The 20,809-nt window shown below is 46.3% G+C and overlaps 1 protein-coding gene across 1 annotated transcript; it reads right to left on the reverse strand.

Annotated features, from left to right (window-relative positions):
* Positions 1–1,656: 1,656 nt before the first annotated feature.
* On the reverse strand, positions 1,657–20,801 carry WDR3 (WD repeat domain 3). The gene is made up of 26 exons (XM_066341195.1): positions 20,557–20,801; positions 18,974–19,183; positions 18,450–18,568; positions 17,454–17,532; positions 17,025–17,120; positions 16,460–16,573; positions 15,410–15,511; positions 15,192–15,289; positions 14,180–14,275; positions 13,638–13,868; positions 12,480–12,573; positions 12,048–12,149; positions 11,318–11,403; positions 10,770–10,905; positions 10,018–10,074; positions 9,270–9,370; positions 9,013–9,124; positions 8,764–8,898; positions 7,498–7,548; positions 7,217–7,282; positions 6,321–6,413; positions 5,718–5,765; positions 4,294–4,337; positions 3,679–3,807; positions 3,085–3,178; positions 1,657–2,463 (listed from the first exon to the last, which is right to left on the reverse strand). The coding sequence occupies exons 1-26, from the start codon at positions 20,725–20,727 to the stop codon at positions 2,308–2,310; spliced, it is 2,820 nt and encodes a 939-aa protein (XP_066197292.1). The 5' UTR covers positions 20,728–20,801; the 3' UTR covers positions 1,657–2,307.
* Between the last annotated feature and the right edge of the window lie 8 nt (positions 20,802–20,809).

A 20,809-nucleotide genomic window follows, 5' to 3' on the forward strand; every position in this document is an offset into this window, starting at 1 on the left:
TCCCATGATTGGGCATTAATAGCAGCTTTCACCAGTGTGAAATATGAATGCCAGTTCTGAACCCTCACATCCAGGTTGTTAGGTGAGATACATATTCTAACAATACAGATTTAAAAATCCAGGGAATTTCAGCCAAGAAAGGGCAAACTGATGTCCCAAGGATAATAAAACTCCTTTCAGAGGACTGTTGGCACAGGACAGACCTCCTCCATTTAAAGCACATGCTGGGCTCTGTCAGTAGCCACCCAAGTCCTGCATTAGTACAGACCTATCACAAGTGATACGAATCTGAGAACTAGAGGGAAACTTCAAGAGGACAGCCTGTGTCAGCAGCTAGGGAGACAGAACAACTTTCCAACCCCTAAAAGACCTTTTCTCCAAGGATTCTTCCCTAATACCAGTGACAGCAGAGACGAAAGTGAAGGAATTCCACCTCTTAAACTTAGGTCAGAGGATATCTTTCATCATTATAAGATGACTGCATCCCAAGCTACTCTTCTACATCACCATTTACATAGTTTTCATTAGTCCCTGAGTTCATGAGCCCGTGGCCATGTTTTTTTCTTCCAGGGGATCATCAAACAGCAGCTCATCACACAGCATCCATAACATCTATCTCCCTGTCATTAAGGTAAACAGAGGCAGTCAGGCTTCCCTTTTTGGTACCAGGTTTTGACATCTCTCCCCTCAGTCACCTCAGGTGACAGTGCACTGTAGTGTCACCAGCCACCTCTCCATCTGTAGTACTTGTTTTTCCAGTGGGCTGGCCCATTTCAGCAGATAATGTGGATAACAGATGTCAACTGACTTTACCAACAAAACGTATCATCCTACAATGCCTCCTCTTCCTCCTACTAATCCTTCTTAGGAGGGTCTATTTTGGGAGTTGTAAAGGAAAAGAACAGAATAAAATGAAAGAGAACAACGTAAGTCAGGATAGAGACATGTTTGAGTGCAGCTGTTTGATCACAAGCCTCACCCACATCTGGACAAATATAAAATTATAGCAGCACCTGGAAACAACTGGCAGAGCTGTATGGAAGTTCCCATTTCTACAGATTCTAAGACCCACGTGGAAATGGAGCCCAATGTGCTCCTGTGAATTACCCAGACTCTGAAGAGGCAAGTGAACAATCATCCCCTGACAAAGTCACTTACCAACAGCAGAGGTGTGGTTGTTACATCTGAGGTGCTGCCTAGAGAATGACCAACTGAACTGCTGGCCTTTTGCATAATTGCTAGTAAGAGAAAATCTAAGTCAAAGACAGCAAGCAGGCACAACTGGGATGGAACTAAAAATCCATATGAAACTCAAGGTAGAAGTTCAGCTTTGAATAACCAAGTCAGACATGTGAGTCCAAGAGCCAACAAAGTATCCGGAAGCAGCCCCCACCCCATCCCCCAAACCAGTGACTACTGGTAAAAGAACACAGGATGTGCTGTAAATTAATAACAACAGCAGCAGGACTTGTTCACTCCATTCTGCCCCACTGCCCACACTGAAAATAAATCATTTTATCTGATAAAGCACAAGGACGACATTGCAACAAATCAGTGCGATTTCTAAAGCCTGGAACACATACAAGGCAAACAATCCAGGCTTCTCACACTTGGTCTGCCAGCTCTCCAGAAAAACACAATCTGGGATGGCAGCCCTTTCATTTGCTCCCACTGATTTTATTCTCTGTAAAAAATCCTTTGAACACTGACACACAGGCCAAGGCAACTGAGGATTTACAAAAGAAATACCAGGACAATACACTATGAACAAAATTGTCTCACAAAGCAAATATAAATATGCCTTTAATAGAGCACAGCCATGTTTCTCCCTGTTCCACTAAAGAGTGAGTGGCTGTAGATCAGGTCCTCACACTTCAGCAGAAATCACAGAGCTTTTTCCACAGGCCATGAGCCACCAGCAGGTGTCAGTGAAAAATCTTGCCAGCTGCCTTTCCTGAACAGGGCATGGTCTCACCAGCAGTCTGTGTGCTGGGTTCAGTGCTGCCAGAATAAGTTGATCTCAGGATAAATCAGCTCCATTTCTAACAGGCATTCCACTAGAGGAAGAGCACGTGCCTTTGACAGCCACCTCAGAAGGAGTCCAAATGCATCCATCTGCAGCAGACTACAGAGTCCATCCCCATTCTGAGTTGGGTTTACATGCTGAGTTGTACAACATGGGGAGGGGACAGACTTTGTCCCAGCCACTGGACATCATCACAGATGTTCAGCCACAAGAACACTTCCATGGCCAGCAGTGAGGCTACATGAGTCCATCCAGGTGATCTGGGTCTTGGGCAGCAAATGCTAGAGCACTGCAAGAACCATCTTCTCTTTCTTCTTCCTTTTTCTCTTCTTCTCCTCAAAACGTTCAGTAGCATCAGCAAAAAATGTCACCTCATCCTTGGCCTCAATCTCCCTCTTGAGGAACTGGAGCCCTGCCATGTTGAATCCCAGCACATCCTGCAGAGACAGACCAGCACCACAATGTGAGGCACATCCCAAGCTAGTTAGGGGACAGAGTCCTGCACTGGCCACCCTCTACTAAGATGATTAAAAGAAGACAATCCACAGTTTAAAGAAAGCAACATCAGCTTAAATATAAGCTTCATCTGACCAGGAGAACAGTCAGTCCTGCACTCAGTAGGACTCAGTTCCCTACAGTCCTCTCTTAAGAGCAGCAATAATCCAACATCTTTTCTGAAAGACAAGTTGCTGGCAGGCACCTGAAGCTTCTTCTGGGAAAATGCAGAGTCTGCATTGAGGTAGAAGCCCACAGAAAAGTCCAAGAGAAGCAGGGAGTTACTCTACCTCCTACATATTTAGAAACTAGCGAGCTGAGATCCAAACACACGGATCAGAAAACCAAGTACAAATGAGGCAGGGAGCACAAGTATAAGTTCATCCCTGGGTATTTTCACATGAGGAGGAACATAAGGAAAAGGCAGCCTATTTGCAGAAGAGGATGGTTTAAATGAGCTCAGACCCCCCAGCCCCCCCTGGACACCACAGACAACTCATGCTCACAAACATTGTCTCACCCATTATTCTAGATCGTGGAACAGGGGAGGGTGCAACACTCACCCGGGCCTCACTGACTCTGGAGATGGTGGTTTTCTTCAGATTTTCTATCACTGTCACCAGCATCTGGTTGCTTGTGATCTGCCCAAAATGTATCCTGGGAACAAAGCAGGCAGAATATTGCAGCACTGTTATTAGGAACATCACAGAGGCCCTCTCCTGAGTCTCTGTATGTTCTGGACATATGGAGTTTTTTTAATTAGTCTTCCCCAGACCAGCATTGGACATGCACAGGCGTGGACAAATTCATCTGGAAAAGCTGTTTTCTTAAATTTAACAGTTGTTCAAGGGGAAAATTTTTCTGAGGACAGGTGCTCTACAGTGACTCTGTACCCCCAACAGTGCCTCATGAGACTTGATGTGGGATCTTTTCATTCCAGGGAGACTTGGGCCACCACAATCAGCAACCCCATCTGGGCATGTCAGCACTCTGCATCCAAGCAGTTAATTCCCACACACTGTTCACTGTGGGCTGCAGAGATTCCTTATCTCCTGCAGAGACCACACAGGTTTATTCTCCAGGATGCTTCTCAAGAGTTTCAGGCCCAGAGACTCAGAAGAAAGCCCAGACACTGTCTGGGCAGATAAAGGACTCACTTGAGCAGGAAGAGGAGAGCTCGGCACAGAAGCTCAACATCTGAACCCAGCTGAATATATTCATTGAAGAGTCTGAGCAGATCAGGGACGTAGGAGAAAGGCAGCACCAGGAGAGACTCTTCCAGCTCACTGAAGGAAAATGCAAAGGGACACAAGCCTTAGTCTCAGCCACCACACTGCTACAGATGAGCAGGAACATCCACATAGATGGGTTCTGGTACTCAGCTGTGCTAAACATTCCTCACAGCTGGTCCATGACTGCCCACATCTGCACCAGATGTCCTGCATCTGCACAGCCCAGGCCTCTTGTGGCACAGGGAGCAGGCACACAGCCTTCCCTCCTCACAGCTCCAAACTACTCTCCATGTACATGCACATGTCCAAGCAGCCAACCCACATCCAGAAGCTTCAGTCCATACTCCCCATGGAAGAAACACTTCCCATTTCCCAGTTCAATGCACATTCCAATAGACACTGTCAGGAAGAGTTGACTCCAGACTCTCTAGCACTGCCCATACCTTTTATGAGATCACTCAAGACCCCAGCCAGTCCTGGGCCTAGAAACCCAACATTCAGTCACAAATCTGTTCAGCAGATAAAGCTCTTAGGACTCACCTCGACTTGACCTTCTTGAAAACTTCCAGCACATATGCAGAAGGCTGCAACAGAGAAAAGACACCATCCCTGCTTAACAAGAAATATCCCAGGACCAACATGCCCTAAGGTCCATTTCACACCGTTAAAACACACCATCACATCTTGGGACACAGACACACCAAGCTGAATATAACAAAGAATAAACCCCTTCAGCTTCAATCAGCTGCCACTCTCAGAAGCTCTCCCTCAGCCTTCCCAGGGTACTCGACACTGGTGAAGAATATTGTGAAAAAACTAATTTATATTTAACCAGCTAAGTCATCTCAATTCATGCCAATGAATCTTGTACAAATTGGACAAAAAGCTTGGTAAAACAAATTATATATAAAAAACCTTATACAAACTCATCTCCCAGACTTAATTCCTGATACTCCTGTTTATCTGCTGTGGAAGCGTTTGGCAGATGCAGAGCTGGGAATTAGGAAAGTGCCTCTAAGTCACAGGATTGCATTCACTTCTGTTCAGTCTATCCAACTTACAATTAAACAGACCTATAATCATGGAGGAAGGGACAGAAGGGCTCTTGCAAGTTTTACAGGTAATTAGAAGGAAGACAAAGGCTGTTTCATCTGACACTGACATTCAGCTTTGAGCAACCTGGTCCAGTGGGAGGTGCCCCTGCCCAGGGCAGAGGGGTTGCAACCAGGTAATCTTTAAGGTCCCATCCAACCCAAACCATTGTATGCTTGCATGAAAAGGGGAGGGTGAAAAAACAAGGATCTTCCTAAGGGTAGGAAAGAGGGTAGAAAAACACAGTCTGGGAGCGCACAATGAAATAAACAGGAAAACTAATCTACTTAGAGTAGTGAATTTTTATTTATCAATTAAATCCATGCATCCTTGTCTGTGTATTTTGTAATATATCACAAATCCACAGAATTTAGTGAAAACTGTTGTGCAGTAGTATGACATGAGTGAATAAGGGCACCAGCTCTAGCCTGCAATACCTTTGAACTATCATTCAGAATTTTTTCACTGTAAACCCTGCAAGAACAGGAACAGAATGAGTAACAGGTGTAGCAACACCACATAAATAAACCTGGAAAAGGCTTGAACTAGCTTTCCTATATCTTGGAGAAGAGTGTAAAGCCCTGGCTCATGATAAGGAAGATCATAAGGCCATGGCTACCATCAGGGTTGCTTAACCCTAACAAGGTTAAACTTTTGTAACACACATGCTTGATACTAAAACATAAAATAACACAAAAAAACCCTATTAGCATGAAAACCCCAAATTATGTTCACTTTGCACAAACAAAAAAAGTTGAACACTAAGCAATCCTTCCCCATTGCAACGCAGAATGTTGGCTCAGCCAGCAAATCCACCAGCCCCACTCCAGCTGAGAATGGACTACAGCCTGTGGCCTGGGCATTGCACTTACTGTAATATTTCCATAGGCACGGAGAATGGGATTGACGGGGAAGGGAACCTGGAGACACAGAATGGGTTAGAATGAGGCAGGTGTGTGTGTACAAATGCATATTCAGAGCAAACTTTTACCCACAGTAGAAGAGAGCTTTTATTGAGTGTCTTCCTGCAATTCCCACACCTCCACCTCCCCCAGAATGTTGCTGAAGGCCTCACTTGAAGCCACCAGACACTCTCATTCTCAGACATATATGACTAACTCAAACATGGAAGAATTTTCTTCTGCTTCTTGTCAGCTTTCCTACTTCTATCACAGCCCCTTATCCAGCAGGGAGTGTTAAGATGAAGGCAAAGATGAGGCTTTAGGATGAACCTGCAGCAGCACACTCTTCCAGGGACAAAACTTACTGATACAATTTTAGGCATAAAGATCATTGGAAAGAACACACCCCTAACCACGCCTCAGAGCATGGTGCCATTTACTTCTCCAAAAGATTTGAGCAAATGTCTCCTGTTTTCAGCTGTCCTGACTTTATCTGCATGCTAAGCATTTCCACTTGAGCTGGAAGGATGCACCCAACACACCTTGGGATTTTTACATTCCTCAGTCTTTTACCTCTTTTCCTGCAGCTTTGCATATGGCATTGTGTTCCTTTAGTTTTGCCATCTCTTCTCTGTACAGCTCAATAGCTTCCATGATCCTCTCAGCCTGTGCAGCACAAGAACATCATGTCAATGACACCAGACAAGCCAGGGCAAGGCTCAGCTGGACAAATATAGTTGGAAGCAGAGGTGCTGACACAGAGCACCACACAGCATTTCCCCTGAAAACCTCTACTCCAGACTGCACCACTACCCTGAACACACAGGTCACATCCTGAAGGTGTCACACACCAGCCACATCCCCCCACTGCCCTGGATGCTCTCTGCTTACAGCCCAGTTGTTGCTTTGACCACCACCCCCAGCAAGCAGTGCCCCTTTGAGGCACGAGTCAGGGTCAGGCCATTTTGACTATTCAGATGAAGGATTTCTTCTGAAAATCACCAAACTGTTGAAATCTGCAGCCACGGCATTACCCACCCCCCACACCTTCCTAGTGTCAAGCAGCACAACAGATTTCCATCTTCCACAGATGCCCACTGGACTGCACAGCCCTTCGGGGAGAGGCCTGATGCCTTGCGAACATCCCAGCTGCCTCATCCTCCTTTGGGATGCAAACCCCACAGGGCAAGAGCAGCCCTCTCTGTCCTACATGTGACAGGCAGCTGCAGCAACAGGAACCTCACACCTTATTCCTCTCAGGAGGAAAAAATTCCTGGTGTGTGACCCTCCCAAGTCAAAACCCTCCCTGCTGGTTTCCTGAGCAGGACAGACTGCCTCTGCATGCAAGAGCAATCTGCCTTTAAGTGACAGCACAGGTTACTCTTTGATCTGATGCTATGACCCCGTGACAGCCCCCCTGAGAGGCTGCTAAGGCAAAAAGCCACACTGGCAGAGCCACAGCACCTTACCGCTTTGATGGTTTCAATGGTCTTCTTTCCTGCCAGCCCTGTCTCTCCCTGCGTCTCTCCAGCCACCTACAAAATACAAAACACAGAGCTGCAGTTCCATCCTTCCACAGTGCCACAGCCAACTGCATCATGGGGCAGCCACAGCTTCAGCACCCCTCTATGCCACCTCAAAGCAAAAACATGATCCTTTCCCCCTGACACCTCTTCCATGCCTCTTACAGAAACAGTCTTTCCAGAGTTTGTACAGTCAGACTGACACACATTCAGCAGGTGCAACTCACCACAGGCTGCTCTTCCTTTGCCACACTCTCTTCATATTCAGCTTCTCGTTGCTACAGAGGATGAGAACACAACATATTAACAGCAGTGAGCAAGGCAGGGATGCAAGTCCCTTCCAAATGGGTTGAGCAAGACAGCCTGGAGGGCTTCATGCAGCCCATTGCAAAACCAGGACCAATCAGCGGAGATCAACAATGCCAGGGACAAAATAGCCATCTGTTCCTGATCCCAACCCCACAGTGAGCTCTAGGATCTCCCACAGAGAAAGAAATCCAGGCGTCTGCTCTGGATGCAAGAACAGCCCTTCAGGATCTCCCCACAGTGAGACAGACACCGCAGTTTACCACCACACCTTTCACCAGTCACACAACACAGAGACAACAAATCTAGAAAAGTCCCAGAGTTGTCCTGGGCTGCAAAGAAAACAGTCTGCCATCTCTCACATGAAAGGGCACAAATTATGTTATGCATAGTTCACTACTCGTGTGTTCATGCCCACCTTGCTATTCAAACTTGACCCAAACCAAACTTTTTTGGAATCTGGAAGCTATCTCTTTTTCCTTTTACTAAACACAGGGCATCAAGGTACAGTATGTGGCTCGGCTCTTGAAACAGGCTGAGATAAAAAATCCCCAAAGATTTATTGCAGATTTCTCATCCACTCCTGCTTCTGCATTTTTGCTTCCTCCCCCTCTCACCTCAGTTTGAGAACTGCCTTACTAAGGAGTGACAGAAACAGGCTTCTCTGAGGGATCCAGCAAAAAGATAAAAAGTTACAAATTGTTCCAAGGGAATTTCTGATTGGATACATTAAAAAAACCCACATCCGCCAACCCCAATGGTGGCTCAATGCTGGAAAAGATGCTCAGTCAGTCTGGAAAATCTCCTTCCTTGGAGATGTCAATGTACCAAGGCAAGTCTCTAAGCAGCTTTAAGGTCATCCTGCAGTGAGCAAGGTCGGACTAGAGACCTCCAGACTTTCCTCCCCATTGAAGTCCTTCTGAATCTATGACTCCTCACAATACATGCTCAAACAGAATAGAAGGAGCTGGTTCTAGCAGCCCTGAGCTCTGGGGCCTGCTAATAAGACAGAATGGACCTCTCATAGCTGGAAAAAGGACAAACTGCATTTAATAGGAGCAGTGCTCTCCATCCCTCCACGTCAGCCACCTCTCAAACAACTTGCACTGAAAGGTGCACAAGAGAATGTCAAAGACTGTAAGAAATAGTCTGGAAGTTGGTTTTGGTAGGAAAGATGCAACCCTCACCATTTCCCTCTCCTCCTCCAAAATCAGAGGCTCCCTTGTCCTTTCCCAGAGGCGCAGGGACTTGTCATGGGATGCTGACACCACATAGTCTCCATTGGGACTGAGTGCCAAACACCAAACCTCCTGGTGGTGCCCCTGCATAGATGACAGAAGAGGTATGACATTAACATCACCCAACTTCCACCCCTGAGGAAAATCCTGCTCACGCATGGATAATGCTTCATTTGAACAGACTCCAAAACTTTGTACCTCCAGCGTCTGGATATGTTCAAATTTATCTGCATCCCACTGCTTAATCTTGCCATCCTTCCCAGCTGTGAAGAAGAGATGGGATTTGGGCACAAACTGCAGATACATCACACTGGAAGAGAAAAAGGCTCAAGTTTACCCACGTGGGGAACACTGAAGAACTCCCCCTAATCTCTGCTGGATAAAAGGATTATTGCTGGATCACAACTCCTTGGAGACAAGTCCACAGCCCAAAGATGCTGTAGGATTTGACTAACCTGTCATCATGGGCAAAGAGAGAACGGTGACAGTCCCCAAAATCCAAGCCCCAAATCTTCACGTTCCTGTCAGCAGAGCCGGTCGCAATTAGAGTCCCATCCTACAAAGCAACAGAGAGGAGGGTGTGGGGAGCTGGCTGGCAGCCCCACTGCTGCTGCCCAGTGACTCAGCACTGCTGAGCAGGCAGACACCTGGCTCCTGAAATGTGGCCTCCTGACACCTCCACCTCCTCCCCAGTGGCCCATGTTCTGGCCCTCCTCTGACCATCTGCAGGTATTTGGTTATATCCTGACATTTTTCTTGGCTTTCAATAAGCTTCATTCCAAAGATACCTCAGAGCCAAGGTGCAGCTCAAGAATGAACAGGAATTAAGAGTCTGCTCCGTCTCAGCACCTGCCCTCTGCTCCCACTAACTCACTAATTCAGGCTCCTCTCACACAGTAACTTTAGCAGAAAGCAGCTCGACCTGCTACAGTGAGTGTAAGGGACCATTACAACATTTTGATTTCCACTCACTCACAAAATGGCCCAGGGTCAGTTCTGTCATGACCCCAACTCTGCTACTCTTCCAGTGAGCACAGGACTGCAGTGTAAGAAGGGGCTTGCTGTGTCTCACCCAGAAACTGCTAAGCCAAGAGCAAGGAGGTGACAAGAAAGCATTATCCTGGAGGCCTTGATGCCAGCAGAGGTTCTCAGACTCATCCATATCACCACAGTCCCATGTTACACAGTCCTAATGATACTTACATAGCAGATGTCCATACACAGCACTGGCAGCTTGTGTCCATACAGAGAAAGAAAAAACTAAAGCAGAAGAAAGGTGACTCAGTTAGACATGCTGCGTAGAGAGGTGTGCAAATCTCAAGCTCCAGCCTACTTCTGCTCTGCCTCAGGAGCTGTTTTTCTAGCACTGCCCCACTTTCATTCTTGCCCTGAACGCTGTTACCAGCAGGATCATGAAGGCAGAACTAAAGGTGGAAGCAGCCAAACAAGCTGAACTAGCTCTGTTTGCTCTCTAGCTAACTCTGGTGCCAGTGGAGTTCATTTCTGTTTCTCCCCAGATAACTGCCAGCACCAATTTGTCTTGAGTCACTCCTCAACATTCACATGCTAATACGTAACTCACAAATCCATCACACACTGCTCATAAGGAAGGTTCCTCTCCTGCAGGCTTTGCCTCTGCCATGCCCCATTTAACACCACTTGAGACACATTCATCCCCATCTTTACAGCACCTGACAGATCCGGAGTACCACCACATCTGCAAGGTTTAAAATGAACCTTGCCACCTGCAACATCAGAACAATTATTAAATGAAAAATTGATCTTCCAGTTCCCAGTGTGGAACAACCATGGCTCTTCAGGTTTGCCAGCAAAAAAGCCCCTGAAGGAGGATGCATGTTCCACATAACACAGACACTTTTCCTTTGTATTCCTGATCTTGCATGCTACAGCTACATCCCTTCCCACACAGCCTCACAGCACATTTGGTTACACACCTTGAGTGTGTCAACATAGAAAACCTTCACAGTGCAATCCAGTAAGGAGACAGCCAGCAGCTTCTGGTTGGGGCTGTACCGCACACAGAGCACGTCTTCATCCAGCTGTAAAATGCGCAGGTGTTTCATGGAAAGCCTGGTAACAAGAGGGAAAACCAACTGTTATCCCAAGCAAACAAACTAGGAAGAGAAATGGATACAAGTCCCACCCTGCACCCTGGGAAAGCAAGAGAATTCTAACATGCAGCACCTCTTTCCTTACTACGACAGGACTGGAAATAAGCAGGCTCTGATGGCTGTTGGACTTCACTGCTACACTTATGGTAATGATCTGCAGGCCCAGCCTGATTAGACACTAAATCCACACACAAAAAAGCACCAGAATGAGACAAGTGCCCTTCTCCAGCTAAGCTCAGATCTTCACAAAACTGCACTGAGCCCACACTCCCCTCCATGTGTTCCACACATATGTCATGGGCAGTTCTTGCAGTGCACAGCAAAGGCCAAAGCACCCGTGAACAACAATGGCATAAGCATTGTCTTCTCACCTTTTCTGAACACTGCTCTCATCCTTCACAAGCTCAAACTCCCAGAACTTGACACATTTATCAGCACCTCCTGTCACAAAGCCATGCTGTATGGGAAAAGAAGAAAGTTGCTGTTAAACTAGTTCCTATCACCCAGAGAAAGTCTACAGCAAGGAACTGCCAACACAGAAGTTTTTGAAATGTCCCACTCTCCACCAAGAGCACTTGATCTGATTAGAGCACACACTGGCTGAGCAACAACAATTTCAAAAGCTCTAACTTATTTTGGAGGTCTAAGATGAAAACCCCAAACATAAAACAAAACCTGGACTGAAACTTTGGGATTGAAAGCAGTCACCTCAGCTGCAGGTAACAATATGCTTTTGATTTGTGGGCAGCTTGAGACTCTCACTGGCTAACACACAACTTAGTACCACCCTACAACAGAGCCCTCCAGAGGAACAGCAGTCCAAAGTTTTACATTAAGAAGGAGGGTAAAATCTATCCCATATGTTTTCATCTGCAGTGTGGATGAGTATCAAACAGATTATTTCCCACTATGGTCTTGATTCAAACAGAAAGTTATTAGACACCACCAGCTGCACCCTCCACCTCTGAGGATGAGGGGTTCCATGCTTCCATGGAACAAAGCATGTGATGCAGAACAAATTCCATGGTGCAAACACAGTACTAAAGGAAGGAATTACATGAAAAGATGTGCAAACGATACTTATAAGGGTGGCTGAGTTACCTGGTCTGGTGAAAGTGCAATGGACCACACTGCCCCATCGTGAGCATCAAGTGTCTCTATCAGACTGCCAGACGCCAGGTCATACAGCTGCAGCTTCCCTGTCTGGGGAGAAAGACATCACAGAGGAAGAATCAGCCTCTGCTCACAACTCATGAGAGCTCCTGGCAGAAAAGCTCCCTGCCACTCATGTCCCCAGCAGCCAGCCTCATTAGGTGGCTGCTACACAAAGATGGCCAAACTCCTGATCTCCATCAGGGCCTTCCCAAAGCTCTGCTTTCCACCTCAAGCCACAAGAGCTCTGTAACAACTCTGGGAACACAGCAGTGCTCCAGCTCAGGGGAGGCAATGCATTTTCTGTGAAGCTGCCTTCATGACATTTTCCTAACACATTCCCAGACCTGGGCAGCCTGGAGCCAGAGGGCCACTCCTCACCTTGGTCCCAACGATGACCTGCCGATCTCCAGGCACAAACAGCGAGCAGAGCGCGTACTCACACTCCATCGTGCGGATGCACTGCAAGGTCGACCTGTGGACAAAGACAGGGCCAAAACCTCTCACCACACACACAGTCTGCCCTGCTCAGAGAGACATGCTCCAGTGTGGCCTCTACCTGCAGCTGTCTTTTAGCTGGGTCAGAAGACAAGCCACCACCATCCTATTGACCCCAACACTACCCAGCACTACTGCTAGCAACATTTCCCATAAAAACACGCCACTGTGTTGTCCACCATCATGATCTATTGCTGTTGTGAACAAGAACAGAGCTCCTAATTTTAACCAGCATTTGAGGAAGGGACAGAGTCTAAGACAGTGTATTCAAGGGAAACAGCTTGAAATCAGCACCACTCCAGAAACACTGGGACAGAACTCTACATCTACACGCAACACTCTAGATCAACACAAAACAGAAGCCTACTTAGTGCAATACTAGATCCTTCAGATAAGATGTCAAAAACCCCACATGTTCCCTAAAGAATAGGCAGTAGCTTGTTTAGGGTAACAATTAATATCTCTTAATAAAATTGAAAAAAGAGAAAAAACCCATAGCAAAATAGTCTATACCCGACTGCTATATACAACCTTTGTATTTAGACCTTCTGTTGAAATTAGAGATCTACAGTTTCTCAGTTCCTCTAATAAAGGAAAAAGAAAAATAATTTTCTATTTACTGTGGACCAATTTATTTCTGAGCCTGAGAATTGCTAGCTCTTCCCAAGGCAAACTTTTCAACAGTTTTCTTTTTCCCAAAACAACCTTGTGTAAACAATATTCCTTTCCCATAACAACAAGTGTCGTTTGATATTTCTGTTACTTAGCCAATGGGAGAAGTGTCAGTCCTATGGACCAATAATGTGCCTTCTTAGCATAGCATGTTATAAAAGGGCTGAATGAATTGTAAATAAAGCCTTCTGATTTCTACTGCCTTCTGACTGGAGTCAAGCATCTTTATTTCATGTCCTACTGCGACAATTTACTTCCTTTACTTCATTCACTGTTTTATCTCTTTCCATTGTCTCCTCTTTCTTATCACTGTTTTTCTCAACACAGCATCCCTCAGTTCTGGGAGACTGACCCAACCAGACTGTGTACCTGTTCCAAATCTTCACAGACTCTGCAGCTGCTGAGAGAATGGCAATGTTGTCAGAGCTAAAAGCCAACGTCCTGACATCACTGCGGTGGCCTCCAATGGTTATCCTGGACACACGGACAGCCTGGGGCACTTGTGCTGACAGGTCCAGGTGGTACAATTCAACAACATTGTTCTGGAGCAGCAGTACCATCTTCAGCTCTCCTTTTGGAGAGAGAATCAAGTCAAATGACCTGTTTGATTAGATAAAATCAGAGCTGTACACAGGGGCAATAAGACGAAGTGTTGCAGGGATCAATTAGCAAGAACAACTGAGACAGAGAAATATAGACAGAGCACATTCAACAAGCAAGTGCACACCGAGCCACAGAGGTGTGAATGTGTGAATGGGCTGGAGATCACGGCAGGCCTCTCCCCAGCTCCAAGCTAAATACATGCTGAGGGGTAAACCTCTTCCAGCTCTGCCTGCACTGAGCCATGCAGAGCTCTCCCCAGGTAGCTGCACAACCACTCACCAGACTCTACAACAGTAGAGTCCACTCACTTGATTTTAGAAGAAGCTTTGACATTAGCGACTCGCTGAATCTCCTCCTGCAGGCTCAGCTCCACACTTCTTTCAGGTTCCTCTTCAGAGTTCTGTCTGGAAATGACAGATAAGGGAGGAGAGTCAAATGATCCAGCATAGCCAATACAAACTAACACAGCAACAGAGAAAACATAAGGAAACTACCTAGCCTGCTGAAAACAACATCCAGCAGTGCTAACCACATTCAAGAATAGGGACAAGTGAAGGCTGGACAGTGAAGTTCAGGCCAGTATTCAGACTACTAAAGACACAAACTGTACCATTTTTTGCCTTTTAGCAACCTCCTCTGGAGTCAAAACACAAGGCACATTACAAAGATGTATACAAAACAGGCAAGAGAAGCTGTGTCTGAGACCAAGACCAGCTTCTGCTCATCTCCTATCACTCACCAAAAGCTCTCAGTCATTGCCAAAACGCATTTCCAGATTCACCTGCCCTGTGCTTTAGATTCTACCCTCGAGCCAGAGCCCTCCCTAAGGGCTGCCCCTGCACCTGTTAAGTGTCAGGATACACAGAGACACTTAACACAGAGTAACCATTAAGAAAACTCTCACTTGTATCTCTACCTGCTGTAAAACAGGAGATAAAGTATCAGACTCTCTGTGGTCTCTCAGATGAAACTCTCATTCCTGCATTGCCTATCAAGAACTTACTTTGAAGGACCAAGCAGTACAAACACCAACGTCAGGCAGAGCAGATCTGCTCTGCAAAAACGATCTTATGTCCATTTCTTTGCACACTTCAGCTTTTTTTTCTCAGAGGGAAGACTCATAAAGAAAGGTGTTTCCTTAGTCTCTGGGAGCAGTGCTGCTCAGACAAGCACCAACGATACACAGAAAGATCGACCCCAAAATACAACAGCCAGCACAGAGAGAATGGCCAGAACCGTGGAGTTCAACCACTGTGTAATGCTACTGAAGAGCTTTTCTAGACTGTTCTGCACATAGACAGAATCCAAAAAATTACTTACTTGGCTTTTTTCCTTGCTTTCTTCATTTTCTTTTCCAATTTCTTTTGGATTTCCTCTTCAGAAAGGACAGAGAACACTTCCAGAACAGCATCTGTTCCCTAGAGTCAGAGCAAACAAATTCAAAGGTATGCAAAGCCCTGGCTGGCCCTTACAGAAAAACATCCAAGGTCTCTACCAGCCTCCCCTACAGCTCAGTAGCAGAGCCCCCCGTTACTCACATGGCAGGCCAAAAACTTGCCCATCCTGTCTGTGCCAAGAGTCACCACTCGGTCTCTCCCCTCCCGCATGATGGATCCAACTTTGCTGCACTTAACGATGCGCTACAGGGAAAGAGGAACAAACTTGGGTCTGAAAGGTCAAAGGATCTTCTCAAGCAAACTCAAGAAACGTGCTGACAAGGGAAGTCAAGGAAAGGGGGAAATGAACCTACAGAGTCCTGGCAAAACAGCTAGTAAGGATAAAAAAGGGACAAAACAAGCATCTGTGTGAGCTAGAAGCTTATCTCTTGGTGTTTCGTTGCATTTCAGCTGAAAATAATCATTGGCAGTCTCAGTGGAAGAATAGCTTTATTGGCAAACCATAGCCATTTAAGAGACAGAGCGGATTTTTTATGCTACAGAGGCAGCAGAGCTCAGTCAAAAGAGGCAGACAAGGTGAGAACAAAGACTCTTAAAGAGGGCATTGAAGGGTGGGAAGTCCTCTGGAGAGGAAGATGGAAAATTAATTAACAAAGTCAGGTATCTACCACAACTACAAGCAGCCTGAGACTTGAGCAGTACCCCAGAAAGTTCTACCAGAAAGACAGATTCAGTAAAGTCTCCAGCAGCAGCATAAGCAGGAATGGACTTTCTGCAATCCTATCTCACACTGTATTTCATTACAGAAACTCTGACCTCTCAGTTTCTGCAAAGCTGAGCATCAGTACTGAACTCAGCAGCTGCCAACCAGCCAGGAACTATTTTATTTCTGTGTTATGTGATGAAAGAGCTCTATTAGCACTGTTTACATTCATACATTTGCTAGTCCTTCTCAAATAGAAAGCAAGAAGAGCTGTCAGTGGAGAATAAATCCGTGGTGTTTTGGCACACGTACTTCTGCTGATGTTTTGCAGGTAGATGAGACAGCAACTGCTGCTGAGGAAGTTGTTATAAAGCAAAACAAAAATTATCACATTTTCCCAAACAGACTAAATATGACACTCAGAATATAAACCATACAAATGGGGTTAGATACAGCAGGTCAGAGACAGCATGGAAAATTGATCTTACTTCCTCAGGATGCTCATCCAACTCTAAGGTCTCATCCTCTTCAGTATTTTCTTCTGCTCCAGGTAAAGAAGACCCTTTGCTTTTCTTGGATTCTGGTTCATCAGGATCTTTTACCTGCTCACAAGAAAAAAAAAAACAAACCAACAAAAGGAGTACCTTAAACCTCAAGAGCTGTAGTATTGTGGTTTCTGGCTTGCACTTTATTTCCCTGGAGATACAACTTGAGTGTCCTACAGCATTCCTGTAGGCACCAAGCACCTGGGCTCCCATGATTATCATCCACCCACAAGACTGTCTTCCTCAGCTGTAAGTCAGAGGACAGGAAGATCTGACACACTACAGAAATCTCATCCTGGAAGGGCCTGCAGCTTCACTTGAAAGCTCAAACCACGGCAAACAGCAAAGCCCATCCTATGAGCAGCTTCTGGACCCCCTCAGACAACAAAGACGTTGCTTTGGCTGTTTCCAATACATCCATCAGATCTGAACATGTTCCAGCTCCATCTCAGTTCAAAGACAAGCAGCTGGGCAGGGTGGCTGAGGTGTTACAGAGGGAATGTCTTACCTCCTGAATGTATGTGAGGTCCCACACCCTCAGCTCACTGTCACCGCTCCCAGTGATCAGACGCTTCTCTTTGGACAGCAAAGCCATCCCCCAGACCTGTCCAGAGGCACAGTGTGAGGAACTGACTCCTTTAACTATCATTTAAAAAGCACAGCATTATTAATGGACTTATTTAAACAGCAACCAAATAGAGAATGGATCTAGCTGGGACCTCCTCTGGGGACGTGTACATGGGAATTGTCACCCACTGCATCTGATGACAGCTCTTGGAATGTTTGGAAGTTTCTCACTGGCTCACTCCTAAAGCCTAATGAAAGTAAAATGTATGATGGTGCCAGCTTACAACACCTGAAAGCAAGGAAAGCCCAGAGTGAGCCATGACATCCCACATCCCTCCAGCCCAAGAGCTCCCATCCATCCCCTTTTTACCTCAGCTCGGTGTCCAACCAGAGTTTTGAAGCAGTGCTGGGTGTCCAGATCCCACCATTTCACCAGCGTGTCTTTGGCACTGGAACAAAGAAGAAAAACTCGGACATGAGGAAAGACTCCAGAGCTCACCATTTTTTTAAGTGGTAGAAATACCAAAAAATCTAAACCATGCCAGAATGTATCACACAGCAGCTGCTCAAACGCTGAATTTTGCAAGCCAAACAAAAAAGGCACAGCAATGCTGCAAGAAGGTATCTATCAAGTCACTGAAGTTCACCTGCAAATATTTGGAATTCCATTAAGAAATGGGCATCAGCTACCAAACCAACAAAATACTACTTTTTCCATGTGGAAAAAGCAAAAGAAAGTCATATTCATTTTAAACTGAGCTGATCACATGCAGTTTTCCATTAAGCTAGTAAATGGCATATTAAAAAGTACAAGATTAGTGACAGATATTTCAGCAAGAGTATCTCCTGTCAACCATTTATTATTAAAGGGCTTTAGTCAACTTGCAGCTCATTTAGTTGAATAACTAAAAATCAACTAAAAAAACTCTATCATGTTTTAATTAATTAGTATATTTACAGCTTACAAGGAAACAATTTTTCTGTCACACTGCTATGTGAATTGCACATACAGAAAGTAAATCTGCTTAATTCTTGAAGATAAAAAAAAAACAACAAAACTATTACACACTTAATGAACGTGTTATCGCTATTCTTTGTTACAATGATTTTAAGCTGATGGATTTACCAACAGGTTAAACCCTTTTCCAAACACTTTTTTCAGTATGGCCATTTCAGCTGCTCTAAGGCTTGGATTCAGGCACCAGACTTAAAAATATGTGGACATCATATTCCAAGATGCTGGTGGGTGTGAGATATCACGAGACAAGAAGGAAAATACAAATGGCTATTAGTACACAGGATGTCTAAATTGCAACTACAACCACACCTGCTTTCCTGATCAACAATTACTCTTAGTTTGGCTCACCAAGTGACCAACAAGTTCTTCTCCTTCAAGAAAAGGACTTGAGTGATGACATCCTTGTGTCCCCTCAGGCGGTACAGGCCACTCTCATTGATTACATCCCACACAATGACTTCTGTATCCTGGAACAGAGAGAGTGTCTCCATGAGACTGGCCCTTGTCTCTGCAAAACTTCGGCCACAAGACTGAAAGGATTACCTAAGAGCACACTTTCTTACTCTGAATCAAAAGGGTGATTCATGCAAGTGGCATTGCTTCTCCAAAGGTGCAGTCAGACTGAGAAATGTACCATCATCCCAGCCTGAGACACTTTTGCTATTCCTGACCTCACAAGATTCTTCACTTGAACAGCTCTTCCAGTGCCCTACTCCTGCCTGCAGCCCCTGCTGCTCCCCCAGCTCCTCTCGCTGCCATCCTCTGGCTGTGGGCAGAGGCCACACTTCAAATCCTGAACATTTCAGGGCAGGTCAGCCTTGCCCATGGGGCATCTCTGCCAAAGGGTCGTGCTCCAGAAGTCAAAGCCTCACCTTTGAGCCAGACACCAGCCTGCCACCCAGGTGGTCATACTGCAGGGCTGTAACTGCAGCCCTGTGCCCATTGAAAGTGACAGTCGATTCTCCACTCAGGAGGTTGAAGATACGGATTGCTCCATCTTCATACCCAACAGCCAGGTGCAACCCATCTGGAGAGGGGCAGAGGCAACTGACTTGCTGCTTGAGACCCTTAAGGATAAGAACCTGCAATTTTTAGGAGACAAAATATGTATAATGCTGATAAATGACATGTCACAGTCAGATACTTACACAGCAGAGAAAATACAGTCTACTCTTCTCCTGAACTTCCAACTGAGCACTCGTGCCACAGTTCATTTTTCGACTTCCTGCATCAAATACAGTATCATAACCCCATTTTCCAAGGCAAACAGCAGCTAGAAGGGAAGCAATTTCTCACAATCAAACAGGAAACCAGTGCAGAACAAGCCCTGCAACTCAGAACCTGAAATTTCTGCCCCCACATATTAAGTGCCAGAAAGCAAGACATATTGTTTGAGAGTAAAGTCGGAAAGTTTCTTCCTGACTCCATCCTCTCTTGCCTGGCCTGTCTTTGGTATAGGAGACAGAAGCTTTTCCACCGACTGCACAAGAACTTGAGAATGATAAAAATATCTCCAAAACAACATACCAGCAGTCAGCACTCCAGAGGCTGTGAAACAAAACCAGAATTCAGTCTGTAGTGTCCAATAGCACTTGTGGTGATTTCTGAATCTCACAGAAGACAGTGTGTGGCAAAGTCCTTACAGTTACCGTAAACCTCCCAATGAGACACAACTTTTACATGGGATGCCCTGTTCCACAGCCAAATCTCAGACTGTGACATCCCTGGTTTGTCCAAGAACATTCACATAGACAGCTAAACAGGGAGCACGTTTCCAGTTACTGTGACAGCAATTACTCTTCCACAACTGAGGTCCTGAGCAAAAACTCAAGGGATCCACAGTGAGATTCAGCCATTTTAAGACCAAGTCGAGATAAAATAAATTGCTCTCACAGTAAGAGCAGAGAAGCAGGACCACTACTTCCTCCCTCTTACAACTGATAGCTACAAGTCACTACCGAAAGAAAACTAAGGCAAAAGTCGCTGTATGCTAGATATCCACTAAGCGAATCATCCACAGCCTCTCCTGTTCTGTGTGTGCTGCTGCTACCTGTTGGATTTCAACAAATGCAACTCTTAAAAACCCTTTAAACGGCAATAATAAATTACTTTCTTGTATCTAGCAAGACTTTCTTGTAAGCATCCAACACTGCAGTATATTTTGGATTACTCAAAAGGCAACACGATGTAGAACCTTTTGGTCCAGTGCCCAGCTTGGAGAACTGGAAGACACCGGCATGATGGGCCAGGGAGAGCTGCAGACTCACTCCATAACCCACCCTCACGCTGTGCTCACCCTTCCCGAGAGGCGGGGAGGCAGTGGAGGCACCGCTCCCCTCCGAACGCCGCTCAGTAGCACAAATCGCTTCGCTCCAGGCGGCCTAAAAGCCCCGCACGCCGCACCCCAGCCCTGCCCCGCCACCGACCGCCGCCGGCACCGCATCCCGGCTCCCACCTTCTCTCCTTTCCTTGTGTCCCACACGAACACGTGCTCGCAAGCCGGCACGGCCACGTAGCGGCCCCGCTCGCCGCGCAGCGCCACGAAGGCCACGCCGGCCCTGGCGCTGGCCACCAGGCCGAAGAGCGCGGCGGGCTCGTAGCGCAGGTACTGCCGCGTCAGGCCCATGGCGGCGGCGGGGAACGGCAGCGCAGGAGGCCGCGGGGGAGCCGCGGCCGCCACACGTGCGGCGCTCCGGGCCCGCCGCGCT

Source organism: Sylvia atricapilla, chromosome 2 (assembly GCF_009819655.1).
Source record: "Sylvia atricapilla isolate bSylAtr1 chromosome 2, bSylAtr1.pri, whole genome shotgun sequence".
NCBI classification, from domain to species: domain Eukaryota; kingdom Metazoa; phylum Chordata; class Aves; order Passeriformes; family Sylviidae; genus Sylvia; species Sylvia atricapilla.

Coding starts and splice junctions, on each gene's coding strand:
- WDR3 (XM_066341195.1), bottom strand. CDS start 20,727: ATGGGCCTGACGCGGCAGTACCTGCGCTACGAGCCCGCCGCGCTCTTC. Junction 19,184..20,556: donor ACACAAGGAAAGGAGAGAAG/GTGGGAGCCGGG, acceptor TAAAAATTGCAG/GTTCTTATCCTTAAGGGTCT. Junction 2,464..3,084: donor CCAGAGTCAGTGAGGCCCGG/GTGAGTGTTGCA, acceptor CTGTCTCTGCAG/GATGTGCTGGGATTCAACAT.